The 13,931-nt window shown below is 38.3% G+C and overlaps 1 protein-coding gene across 9 annotated transcripts in view; it reads right to left on the bottom strand.

The window, feature by feature from the left end:
• Nucleotides 1-13,931, bottom strand: part of LOC126469904 (bestrophin-2-like) — a 668,302-nt gene that overhangs the window by 257,262 nt on the left and 397,109 nt on the right. The window contains exon 1 of one of the 9 annotated variants that reach the window (XM_050097255.1): nt 4,817-4,912. The exons of the other annotated variants lie outside the window; for them this stretch is intronic. Coding sequence (XP_049953212.1) covers nt 4,817-4,824 — 8 coding nt within the window. The 5' untranslated portion in view covers nt 4,825-4,912. Of the gene's footprint in view, nt 1-4,816; nt 4,913-13,931 lie in introns of those variants that run through there. 9 annotated transcript variants of the gene reach the window in all.

Genomic DNA, 13,931 nt, shown 5'->3' with positions numbered 1-13,931 from the left:
TTGTACACTTTCTCTTCAGAAACGTAAAACACTGTTGACAGTTTTATTATAGCTAGCTAAAAATGAGATAATGATATATTTAGCTTAAGCTCACATTGCAGATAATCCAGAGTGATGCACTCTATGAGGATATGAGACATTGTTAGGGGTGCTCCACACATACAATATGAGGGTCCTCTTGTCGGAAGACGATTTCATGTTCAAGTCTAGTATGGCTGATACGTAAGTAAAATATATAGATGAACTGTTTTCAAGAGGCTCAGAGTGAAGCTTGATTCTCCTTAATAGTCCCTTTTTAATTTGTCACAATTTGTTGGGGAGCAAGGCAGTTTTGTGAGTAGTATTGTTCTATTGTCTGTAGTCCACTCAAGGAATCACTGCATATGAGAAAGTCTGGTTTCTGATGTGCTGTATAGCTTTGGATATGGCTGTTGGTACTGCAGTGAATACAGTGCACATTCACACACACACACACACACACACACACACACACACACACACACACACACACACACACACACACACACTGGAGAGTGATGCTCATGTCCACCAGTGTACATATATGTATAGCCAACACAATCACTGATGAGGTGTCCTAGCATTTGATCTTTTATTTTGTTGGGTCTTGAGGGAGTTCAAAAATGGTTCAAATGGCTCTGACCACTCTGGGACTTATCATCTGAGGCCATCAGTCCCCTAGAACGTAGAACTACTTAAACCTAACTAACCTAAGGACATCACACACATCCATGCCCGAGGCAGGATTCGAACCTGCGAGCGTAGCGGTCGCTCAGTTCCAGACTGCAGCACCTAGAACCGCACTGCCACCATGGCCAGTTCTTGAGGGAGTATGAGAACATAAAGCTAAAGTGCTGTTGAGCATTCCTTTCACTAAAATGGAAATCATAAGTTTATAGGTGTTAAGAGCAGAACGATGAAGTGTCGCATTCTACCACACATTAGAAATTTTCAAGAGAAGGGAGCGATTGTTGGAACCATACATTGCTGCAAAAGTGTGATGTTGAAGTTCAGAAAATTCTGGGGGTCAGTGTCAGTGTCTGCACTGGCAGAGATACCAGAGTTTCTCGCAGGCATACAGTGGGCACAAATACAGTGTAAATGAGCCAGTACTTGAGAGGATGGGGTGTGTATCTTCACAGAAAACACATATTGTTCCTAATATTCCTTTCTTTATTAAAAATATTACTTTTCTTTAGAAACATTTGAACAAAGTTAAGTCATTCATTAATGAGTGGTGTTTATGACATTTGAGTGCTCCTATACATTTTCTAATCATTTCTCTCATCTCTTGAAGCCACCATGTTACACATTTCCACTAGAGAGGAGCCAAAAAGAAGGGGATTGTGGTGTCTGCAGTGTGTATGATCACAGCAGTAGCATATTGTACCAACCCATCAATTATGTTCTCCTGGTGCACACTGAAGTGCACTTTGGAGGTGTTAGCTTACCATTCAGCTTACCTAAGAGTCCAGCATAGCACAAATTTTTTATTGCTCAACTCGGGAGGAATAGTACAATAGGGAAGTAGTTGCTATCACAGACCTCCCCACGAATGTTCCATTCAGTTACAGGAGCCCTTCACAATGCTTGACAATTCCTGTCTGTCAGTACATTAGGTCTGACTGGTCTTGGTTTAGCTGCATTTGTTCTTTTGCTTTTCCACTTCACAATCATATCACCAACAGTTGGCTTATTCAGCTTTAGAAGTGCTGAAATGTCCCAGATGGATTTATTACTCAGGTAACTAGTCCATGTTCAAAACCACTGAGCTTTCATGATCAACCCATTCTGCTGCACTAAAATTTATTATAGCTCCTGTGTTTAGCAAGCAGAGATCAAATTCAGAGAGCTGTCTTTGTAATGATTGACCTCTTGTTCATCTTAGTGATGCTGCTCACAAGAGACTTTGAGGGTTAAAATCACCCAATACATAATCTAAAAGATGAGGATAGTTGTTCCATAAGATCTGCTGTCTCTTGGTAAGTGATTCTCTGTCAGGAGGAGGTCAGTGTTATGTGTTGTTATTCTGACAAACAGTTGGACATAGATGGCTACTGCTTCTAGTGTGGTGTGAAGCAGCATTTATTCAGATGCTCTCTTGCTACTTCCTCAGTTTTTGCGAAAGCCACAGTAACTTCTTGCACATCTGGACAACTTCAACACTTATACTGAACACACACAGTGGGGTAAATGACCTTCAGTGGACAGAGCTCTCCTAGGTTGTGATAATAATAATTATAGTTCTATTGAAGTACTTTTGAAAAATGGGATTTCAAAGGCAGCAAAAGTGTGAGAGGGTATTATTAATTTGCTGGTTATTCCTGCATCTCCTGTGAGACAATATGCTATTTGGTTGAAAGTACATGGATACTCCTTTGTAAATGTGGAACTGACCATCACATGTCACAAGAGGTGGACCCAACTGTATATAAAGAGGCTGGAAATATTGTGGGGTTAGTAGAGAAGCAGAAACAGCAGAATGGGTTGATCATGAGAGCTCAGTGACTTTGAACATGGACTAGTCACCTGAGTAATAAATCCATCTGGGACATTTCAGCACTTCTTAAGCTAAATAAGCCAACTGTTGGTGATATGATTGTGAAGTAGAAAAGCAAAAGAACAACCAAAGCTAAACTAAGACTAGTCAGATGTCATGTACTGACACACAGGAACCATCAAACATTGTGGAAGGCAACCATAAAAAATTGCATAAACCTACTGAAAGGAATCACTCTTTAATGCCAAAGTGTTAAAGGTAGACCAACTAGCACAATAGCCATGTGTAGTGACTTACAAATAATGGATTAAAATGGTTGAGAAACTCCTCATACACCACACATTTCTGTAGTCAATGATAAGCGATAATTAATGTAATGTAAAACTCAACAACACTGAACTGTGGATGACTATAAATGAGTTATTTGGAGTGATGAATTACATTATGTCATTTGGCAATCTAATGGAAGAGTTTGGGTTTGGCAAATTCTCAGAGAATGTTAACTGCCATCATGCTTAGTGCCAACAGTGAGTACAGAGGAAGTTGTGTTACAGTATGGGAGTGTGTTTCATGGTTAGGGTGTAGTCCCCTTATTGCACTTAAGAAAACGCTAAATGTGGAAGGATATGAATACATTATAAAGCATTGTTTATTGTCTACACAAGAGCACCAGTTTCGAGATGGTGATAGCTCGTATCAGCAAAGTCAATGCACCCTGTCGTAAAGCAACATGCGTGAGGCAATTGTTTGTGGACAATAATGCTTCTGAAATGAATGGCCTACCATGAATCTTGACATGAACCCAATGAAACAGCTTTGGCATGAGTTGCAATGTTGACTTTGCCCAAGACCACTGTGTCCAACATTACTACCTTCTCTGGTTTCAGCTCTTGATGAAGGAAGGGCTGCCGTTCCTTTGCAGACATTTGGACATCTCACTGGCAGTGGCCCCAGAAGAAGTCAAGGCACCAGAAAACCAAACTGGCTGGCACACCCCATCTTAATGTTCACTACTAGGCATCTGGATACTATGAAACAGATAGTGTTCATAGGTTCATCTGCATACGGAGAGGAAGGGAGTGGATTAGTTACTTCTGTCAGATCAAATTTTGGTTTATGTTACTTTTTCCATTTCTTTTTTCTTTTTATCCCTATGAGATTTTGGTTCTTGGATTTTTTCAGTTTTAAATTCATGGTAACAATGCTGTTCTGTAACCTGATGCCTGGGGCTTTTTCAGCCACTGGCTGATATTAGGCTGCAGATCTGTTTTGTTTTGGGAGGACACCTTGGTTATTTGCCCCCCTCTGGTTATGGAAGAGGAAGTCAGGATTTCTCTGGCCACATCAATATGGAGGTTGGTTGTTGGTTGTTTCTCCATGGGATGAGTAGTCTGAGTTTATTATACAGCTAAGACGAATGGTACTGTATCATCTGATAGATTAGATAAAGTGGTTTCAAAACTAGTTTCCATGTTCAGAATGTGGATTCACTCATACTTCCTTCTGGCTTCAAAACAGGGTAGTCGATCAAATGTTTTAGTATGTTCTGGTAAGTTGCTGTATTTGATAAACAAGTAAGTATTAGAACCTTCAATAAATCAGAACTGTTAATTTGTAAATAATTGCAAGACAGGGAATCAAACTAATGGCTCAAGTATTCCCAACCAGCTAATGCAACCACTACAAAATTACATAAAAAGTACAGCATGCAGGAATATTATTCTTTGAATGTATGTTGTTGTGACAGACAGATCTGTAGCTTAGTTTGAGGTCTAGGTTAGTTCAGAAGATGATGATTTAGTCATGACTTAGCAAGGCCAACAGATATGAGTACAAAATCTGGTTGTGGTGACCTACTGTTCTGTAAAAAGTACTAAGTTCTAGATTAGAGTGAGAGGTGACAGTTTGATTATGAGTTGAAGAAGCCAATAAATGTAACATCAGGAGAATAAATTTTTTTATATCTCATATTTTAGGCATACTGGTTTTCAATGAGTTACATATGTGCACATTTTTGAACAATTAGTTGGCTAAAGTGGACAAGTGACACTGGCAGATTCCATATGTCCTCATTATGTTTTGCTTTTGCCAACACCACCATCCTTTACAGGTTATTGTGTGGCTAGCTGTTGCTGGTGCTGATATCAGTCTTGATTCTGTAGAAATCTCGCCATCCCATCCCACAAGAGCCATCAGTCTTATTCTTCAGCTGTGGACTTTCCTTTGGGTTGATGTAACTGTACGCCCAATGACCCACTACACCAGATTCTTGCCCATAATTTATGGGATGTCATTTACCTGGTCATGATTTTGCCATGAATCCTGACATCCACTTGGCACGTCCTGTAAAAGTGGTACACCACCTTTTCCCTTGGCCTTCATGGGTAAGGGTTTAGGTTTGATGACCGGTCCAGCACAGAGTTTTAATCTGTCAGGAAGTTTCACAAAAATGCACACACCACTGCAGAGTGGAAAATTCATTCTGGGAACACAAACAATATTTACACATGAGAAAAATTATGCATAATTTGTAGTCATGGTAACAAAATTAAAAGTAAAGAAATTCCAGCCTTTAATAAGAATGGTATTGTAATTTGTTTCCATAGCTATGAGAGAGTAGTTACAGGAACTTGCAATATCAGCAAGAATTGTAATCTACAGGCTTTATAAAACAAAATGCTTGCGTGCAAAATAGTTCGTTAACAATGAAGTGTTCAGCTAAATTTGGTTATTGCCAGGAGAACCTCAAAACTATGAAAATAGTCAGCTGCTGGTATTTGAACCAAAATCTTTCCTAGTAGATTAGTTAGAAACAACATTAATGAAAGTATATTGTTAACCATTAAAATTGCAACACTGTGCAGGTGTCACAGAACACATGTCAAATTGGGACAAAATGTATAAGATGTTTGGATATGCAAATGATTGCATTTCAGTGCACCTGCAAAAGTAGGTGAAATACAAAGTGAAACATTATGCAGTAGGTTTCTCATTCAGAAATTAAATTTGCAAATTGTAAGATCTGTAAGAAGATCATGTTATGGCTAGTATAAGGAGGAGTGACATCTACCAGCAACTGTTGATTTGGACCCTATGATTTTCATGCAAATGTGGGATCCATGGGTTCAGAAGGCCATACTCAACACAATGTGGGATCTGAATGGCCACATGTGACAAGTGTCTAAAAGGAGAGATATTGTTTGCTCAGCCATGTAAGATGAAAACACCCACATCAGATATTTGAGTCAGAAAATGGACTTCTTTGTAGCTTTACAAGTATCCACATGTAGAGTGGTACAACATTTGAAGTGCTGTACAACTGCAGCACTGTGTCCACTGTTGTGGCTTCCCTATATACAGCAGTGCAGAGACATGACAACACTGGATAAAGGAACAGTAGAATGTCATCATTTAAAATGACTCTCAGTTGTACATACAGCATTACAGTGCCTTTTTCTGTGTGCAGAGGCTCAGGGGTGAACAAATGCTAGCAGAAAACATTCATTATCACTGTACAGCTGCAGCATCTTGAGTAGTGCTACGGGTGGTGTCAAGTACGTGAGTCAGTCACCTCTGGTTTCAATAGCAATTGCATTTTTGGTGTTAAGAGCAGTGGCTGTGTCCTATCTTCAAGGTTTCTGTGGCATTGTCTTCCAGCATGATAATGCAAACTGCATGTAGCTTGTGCCATACTGACTTATTTCGATAGAAAGTGTGTGCAACTTTTTTCTGCCCAGTACATTCTCCACATATTTTACTCAGTGAAAACACCAGGTCACAGGTTGTTGACAGACTGACTTATGACCACTCACCAGCCACTATGATTGATGAACTCTACCATGGAGCTGAAGCAGCAAGGAATGACATAAAAACATTTATCAATAAGGCTCAGTCAGATTCGATGTTCAACTGGGTCAGGGCCATTGTTGATGTCAGAGGTGACTTATTGTACTAAATCTCACACTCTGTATGTCTCTGAGTCAATAACAGATTTAATCATGTAATCTTTTTCCTATATTTAAATGTATAACAAATAAAATTTGGTTGTTTACTATCCTGCCTGGTGTGGCAGTTTTAATGGGCAGCAGCGTAGTTAGCAGGAGCAGCAGTATCTCCATCACTAGTGGATGAGTCACTAGTTTCTGCAGGAGAAGCAGTATCAACATCCTCAATGTTAGTAGTAATATAAACATCCTCATAATCAGCAGTGACAACAGTAATACCAGAAAAAGAGGAGGAGAATGCTGTACTGGAAGTAACAATCTGTAGTGTAGTAACCAGGTGAAAAACACAGCTCCATTATAACCAGAAGGATTTTTTAGTAAAAGATCCAAAGATAATGAAGTTACCAAGACGTAAAGCATTAGCTCAACAGCCCTCAAACATATTAGAGTATGACAAATAGAGAGCCAGTAACCATAAGCTGAATTTGGATATACAGACAATTGGTGCATCTGACTCAGTGAATACTGGTGCAAGGGAACTGATTGAATATATAGCTTTAAATTAATATGAACTAGCATGTTAATATAGCAGAACATCCTTTAAATGTGAGTCTCGTACGTTTACTGAAAGAAAGGTACATATTTAAAGTTAAGAATCATTTAATTCATTGAATAAAGAAAAAATATTTTGAGCTACCAGTACTAGACATGAAACAGCAATATACTCTCAGAGCATTGTTTGTGTTGTGTATATACAAGTCTCTTGCTGCTGAAATCATCTTTTGAAACTAATCCAGATTATTGTGAGGTACCAGGAAATAGGCCAAATTGACAAAATGAAGAGACCAATATCATACTCATTTCCTAATATTTTATATAGTTTCAGACTTGTAATTCATGATACATTGATACTGAAGAATCATTGGAATCTAGACTACTGCAGAAACCACACTACTTTTAATTCAAGAGTAAACGTTTCAGGAGGTAAACTTTTCAGTAGTGGTTTTTTCAACAAATGTATACATAATATTTCGTAATGAAAGGTGTCATCCTATTTGTCATTCTTTGAATACAAAAAAAAAAAAGAAAAAAAGAAAAAAAAACAGGAATAAATAGATTCTACCTGTGTCTAGTAGCTTTGGTTTTCTTTTAGACTTTGTAAGAAATACAGTCTGAAAAATTTGAAATCATTCAAAACAAACAATACCTTATTTGAAAGATAACTAGAGAGAATTTATTATGATTTACCTCATATTCACTTTGTTGATTACAGTTCAGCAGGAAACTTCAATAAAATTAATATATGTAAAGAAATCTACTTGAAAGTAAGAATGAAAACAAAATTAGAGATTCTGGAAGGTTCCATCTTCAATCAAAACTTAATTTCAGAAAGCAAAACTGCATTTTTGGCTACATTTAAAATGTTACTCACAAATATACACTGAAGTACCAAAGAAACTGGTATAGGCACGCGTATTCAAACAGGTAGAATAAGGCACTGCGGTCGGCAATACCTATATACAACAATATGTGTCTGACACACGTGATAGGTCAGTTACTGCTGCTGCAATGGCAGGTTATCAAGATGTAAGTGAGTTTGAACTTGGTGTTATAGTCGGCGCACGAGTTATGGGACGCAGCATCTCCAATGTAGTAATGAAATGGGACTTTTCCCATATGACTATTTCACAAATATACTGTGAATATCAAAAAATCCAGTAAAACATCAAATCTCTGACATCACTGTGGTGAAAGAGAGATCCTGCAAGAACGGGACCAATGATGACTGAAGAGAATCGTTCAACAATACTGAATTGCAACCCTTCAACAGTTTCCTGCACATTTCAATTCTTGGCCATCAACAAGTGTCAGCATGTGAACTATTCAACAAAACATTGCCAAATGGGCATTCAGAGCCAAAGGCTCACTCGTGTACTCTTAATGACTGCATGACACAAAGATTTACACCTTGCCTCGACTCATCTACACTGACATTGGACTGTTGACGATTGGAAACATGTTGTCTGGTAGGACAAGTCTCATTTCAAATTGTATTGAGTGGATGGACATGTATGGATATGGAGACAACCTCATGGATCCATGGACCCTGCATGTCAGCAGAGGTCTGTTCAAGCTGGTGGAGGCTCTGTACTGGTGTGGAGCATGTACAGTTGGAGCATTATGGGACCCCTGATAGATATAGATACAACTGTGATAGATGACACATATGTAAGCTTCCTCTCTGATCACCTGCATCCATTCGTGTCCCTTGTGCATTTCAACAGACTTGCGCAATTCCAGCAGAACAATGCAATGCCCCCCACATTCAGAATTGCTACAGAGTGGCTCCAGGAACATTCTTCTAACTCTGAACACTTCCACTGGCCACCAAACTCCCCAGACATGAACATTATCAAGCATTTCAGAGATTCCTTGCAACATACTGTTCAGAAGAAATCTCCACCCCCTCATACTCTTCTGGATTTATGGACAGTCCTGCAGTTTTCATTGTGTCAGTTCCCTCCAGCACTACTTCAGACATTAGTTGAGACCATGCGACATTGTGTTGTGACACTTCTGTGTGTTTGTGGTGGCCCTACACAATATTAGGCAGGTATACCAGTTTCTTTGGTTCTTTATTGAGTATACATTCACTACAAATTATTTTTGTTTTGAAAATTGTCTGTAGTTCTAGAGGATTGTTTTCACTGAACTTCCATGTCCAAAAGGGAGGAGGCTATTCAAGTCCAGAAGGCACACCAATACTACCTCAACTGTCTCATAAGTGTCAAACATACGTTTCCTTCATCACACCTGTTGCAATTTTTATTGAAATTTCAAATGTGCAACATGAATGTCAGTTGTTTTAAACACTGTGTACTCTCGCTGACCTCTTTTGTTACAAGCTACTATGGTGAGGAAGAAATATTTAGTCCTATGTTGTATAGTGAAAATTAAGTATTTTGTTTGGTGCTTTCTGAAAATGTTATCATATGAAGAAATAATAAATGGAGTTTTGGCAAACAGTGTCTTAATTTCATGAATAATGACCAAAAATTAACATGACTGGGCCTACAGGAGAATTTTGAGTTTTCATTAATGCAGATAAGTACCAAAACTTATCACATTATAGCAGTCTCTTTTCAATTAGTTTATTTGTGTGCTAAAATAGCTGTAAATAATGCCAAACAGCATAAACAGTTTTAGATAAATGTATCAGATTTGGGGAGTTGGGATGTTGTTATTGGTTTTCTGAGCCAGGAGTTCATGTCTTGGATGTAAACTGGAAAGGTACAGAGACATTATACCATGAACAATATATCTGTGCCTAAATTAAATATCTTTATTTGTGAAGATCTTCACTAATGTCAAATTAGATCACTGTGCATGTTTATGGCATATCACCATCAATTACCTATGTTTCAAGAGTAACAAAGCATCCAGAAATAATTATTGATCAGATACTAACAGGATAGAGGGAGGGAATCTATGATGTAGCTGTTAAACCATTTTTGTTACTAGGCTATTTTGACTGAATTGTGGAATTACAAGACTCTGCAGAAGAGCAAAATAAAACTGACATTTACTGAACTGAAAATCATAGGAACATGTGAATAAGAACACAGTAACACACATCAATAAGAAATTTGGCACTCAGTTTTATGTCATTAATAAATAAATATTTGAAGAGAAGTCTCATCTACTTCAGTTGCACATTCCATTGAAGTAACTCATTAAAGCAATTTGATGACTAAAGGAATCAGAAATTCTGCTCTGATTTTAAAGCACCTCAATTCCACTATACACAATCATGGGATTCAGCAACCTCCAGTTTCATCTGACTTACAAAATGATGGATGGGAAGGTGTTATTTGTTTCAAAGAGACTTCACCACATAAAAATGGTGGAGAATTCTGAGAATAGATGTAAAATAATAATCAGTATTAGAAATAAATAAAATGCACTGAGATGAAATGAATGGAACACTGGGGATGAAATCAATGAATATGAAATGATATGAAATTACACTGAAGAGCCAAAGAAAGTGGTACACCTGTCTAATATCATGTAGGGCCCCCATGAGTACACAGAAGTGCTGCAACATTATGCGGCATGGACTTGGCTAATGTCTGAAGAAGTGCTGCAGGGAATTGATGCAATGAATCCTGCAGGGCTGTCCATAATCCCATAAGAGTGTGAGAGGAAGGAGATCTCTTGTGACCAGCACGTTGCAAGGCGAATCAGATATGCTCAATAATGTTCATGTCTAGGAAATTTGGTGGCCAGCAGAAGTGTTTAAACTCAGAAGAGTGTTCCTGGAGCCACTCTGTAGCAATTCTCTACATGTGGTGTGTCAAATTGTCATGCTGGAATTGCCCAGGTCCATCCGAATGCACAATGGACTTGAATGGATGCAGGTGATCAGAGAGGATTCTGACGTATGTGTCACCTGTCAGAGTCACATCCAGATGTATCAGGAAACCCATATCACCCCAACTGCATGTGCCCCACACCATTACATAGCCTTCATCAGCTTGAAAAGACCCCAGCTGATATGCAGGGTCCATGGATTCATGAGGTTATCTCCATACCTGTACACATCCATCCATTCATTACAATTTGAAACGAGACTCGTCCAACCAGTTCAATGTTGGTGTTGACAAGTCCAGGCAAGGTGTAAAGCTTTGTGTTGTGCAAATCTTCAAAGGTACATGAGTGGACCTTCAGCTCCAAAAGCCCATATTGATGATGTTTCATTGAATGGTTCACATGGTGACACCTGATGGCCCAGCATTGTAATGTGCATACAAAGGAAACTTAAATTGTTGATGGAATGATTATGGATTAAGGTAATTAACAGATTCTGGAGCAGTGTTTAATATTGAACCTCACAAGAAATGAGACAGACTAACATAAAAAGAAACCTATAGACTTATCAGCCTCCTGTCAGTAATGTTCAAAAGATTCACAGAGTGATAAACATTGAGGTCACAAAAGTCATGGGATAGCAATATGCACTTATACAGATGGTGGTAGTATTACATACACGTGGTGTAAAAGGTCAGTGGATTGGAAGAGATGTCATTTGAATTCATGTGATTCATGTGAAAAGGTTTCCGACATGATTGTGGCTACACTATGGGAATTAATAGACTCTGAACACAGAATGGTAGCTGGCAATAAATACCTGGGACATTCCATTTCAGAATTCATTAGGAAATTCAATATTTTGAGGTCCGCAGCATCAAGTGCGTGCCAGGAATACCACATTTCAGAAATTACTTCTCACCACGGATAACATAGTGGCTGATGGCCTTCACTTAATGACCAAGAGCAGCAGCATTTTTACAGAGTTGTCAGTGCTTTCAGACAAGCAACACAAAATCTACAGAAATAAATGTGGGATGTATGATGAACAGAACATACCCATTTAGATAGTGTGGCAAAATCTGCCATTACTCAGCTATGGTAGGAGATGAGCGACACAAGTGCCTTTGTTAACAGCACAAATCTCCTACAGCACCTCTCCTGTGTTTGTGACCATACTGGTTGGACCATAGATGACTGGGAAACTGAGGCCTGGTTGTATGAGTCCTGATTTCAGTTGGTAAGAGCTGGTGGTAGGGTTTGAATGTGGCACACACACTGTGAAGCCATGGACCCAAATTGTAAACAAAGCTCTGTGGAAGCTGGTGGTGGCTCCGTAACTGTGTGGGCTGTGTTTACATGGAATGGGCTGGGTCTTGTGGTCCAGCTGGTCTAATCATTGGCTAGAAATGGTTATGTTCAACTACTTGGAGACCATTTGCAGCCATTTGTGGACTTCATGTTCTCAAACAATGGCAAAAATTTTATTGGCGATAAAGCAGCATGCCACTGGACCACAATAGTTTACAATTGTTTTGAAGAACATTCTGGAAAATTTGAGCGAATAATTTGGCCACCCAGATCACCCAACATGAATCCCATCAAACATTTATGGGAGATAATCAGAAGTTCAGTCTGCAGACAAAATTGTGCACCAGCAATGCTTTCACAATTATGGAAGGCTATAGAGGGAGCCTGGATCAATATTTTTACAGGGGACTTCCAACAACTTATTGTGTCCATGCCACATCAAGTTGCTGCACTGCACTGTGAAAAAATATTAAGAGATATCCCATGATTTTTGTAAGCTCAGAGTAAATTTAGTAAAGAAAGTTCTGTGAATAATTTAAAAATATAGGAGACAACTCACTAAATAGTGGAATCAGAGATTGTTGAGAGGCACACACAGGAGAGAATGGAAACCCAGCTAGCACTCAAGCTTATTTCAAGGTGGATATTGAGTTTAGGTTCAGTTGAAAATTCAAGATTGAAAAGTCATCCTGTTACACAGCTTATTTCAAGGTGGATATTGAGTTTAGGTTCAGTTGAAAATTCAAGATTGAAAAATCAACCTGTTACTCAGTTTACATCAAGCTGTAAAAATTTAGCTTGAATTAAAATAATTTTCCCAAGCTTGAAATAAACTGTAATTTCCCTGGAAGGCTGTACAGCAGATGCGCGCGCAGCATAGCTTCCATAGATGTCCACGGGAAGCACCACAAGTGTTTATAAGCCTTGCACTGACTCTGCTAGGTTTACGGCCATTTTACTTTTGTGACACACGTTAATGATTGTTGTCTGTTGTGAAGTTTGTTTTATACTGGAAAATAGTTTGGAAAGTGTGTGGCGTCCCCTGCCTTACTGCTACACTGGGTCTGAAGAAGATATATAGTGTATTACAGGTACGTTGGTGCATTTTTCTCTAGTGGTATGTTAATATTACAAATGTTAAATATTATTACGTAACATAAAGAAATATCATATTCTTTTATGTAGAAAAATTGAGCCTGGATGAAAGTGAAATGGATTACCAGCTAAGAATACATATTACAAGTTGTTCAGCACCAATAAATTAAAACTTAATGTTATTTTACCTTTTTAAAATCTCGCCTTTTTATATATATCACCCTATTACATTTGTTTACTGGTAAGTACTCACGTGTGTCACGCCATGAATGAATAATCGTGAAGTGTGAAAAGTGTCTTTGCGAATACAAATAGTAATGACATGGTGAACGGGAAAAAGTGCTCAAGAACCAGTCACTACATAGGCGTCAGTCTTTTTTATTTATGTAGCTTTGACTGCTCTTCATCTGCTCTTAATTTTGTTGTTCCCTAGGTGAAATAATACTGCAAGGCCTACAGGTACTTTTTAATTTTATTGTTATTTGTAATGTGGCTGAAATCTAAAAAAAGGCAATATTAAAATATGACAAGGAGAACATTTTTTGTTCTTTTACATTTCAGTTCCACTGAACTGGTAATTTCTTAAATTCATTTCGATTTCATCTTTTATTTCATTCTGATTCAGTTTTACTCACCAAAAAATAATTGTGGATAGAATAAAATGTCTACATTTTTCTAAGCCGTAGTTTCCTTAT

Source organism: Schistocerca serialis, chromosome 3 (genome assembly GCF_023864345.2).
Source record: "Schistocerca serialis cubense isolate TAMUIC-IGC-003099 chromosome 3, iqSchSeri2.2, whole genome shotgun sequence".
Classification (NCBI taxonomy): domain Eukaryota; kingdom Metazoa; phylum Arthropoda; class Insecta; order Orthoptera; family Acrididae; genus Schistocerca; species Schistocerca serialis.
This window is presented reverse-complemented; position numbering and strand designations above follow the sequence as displayed.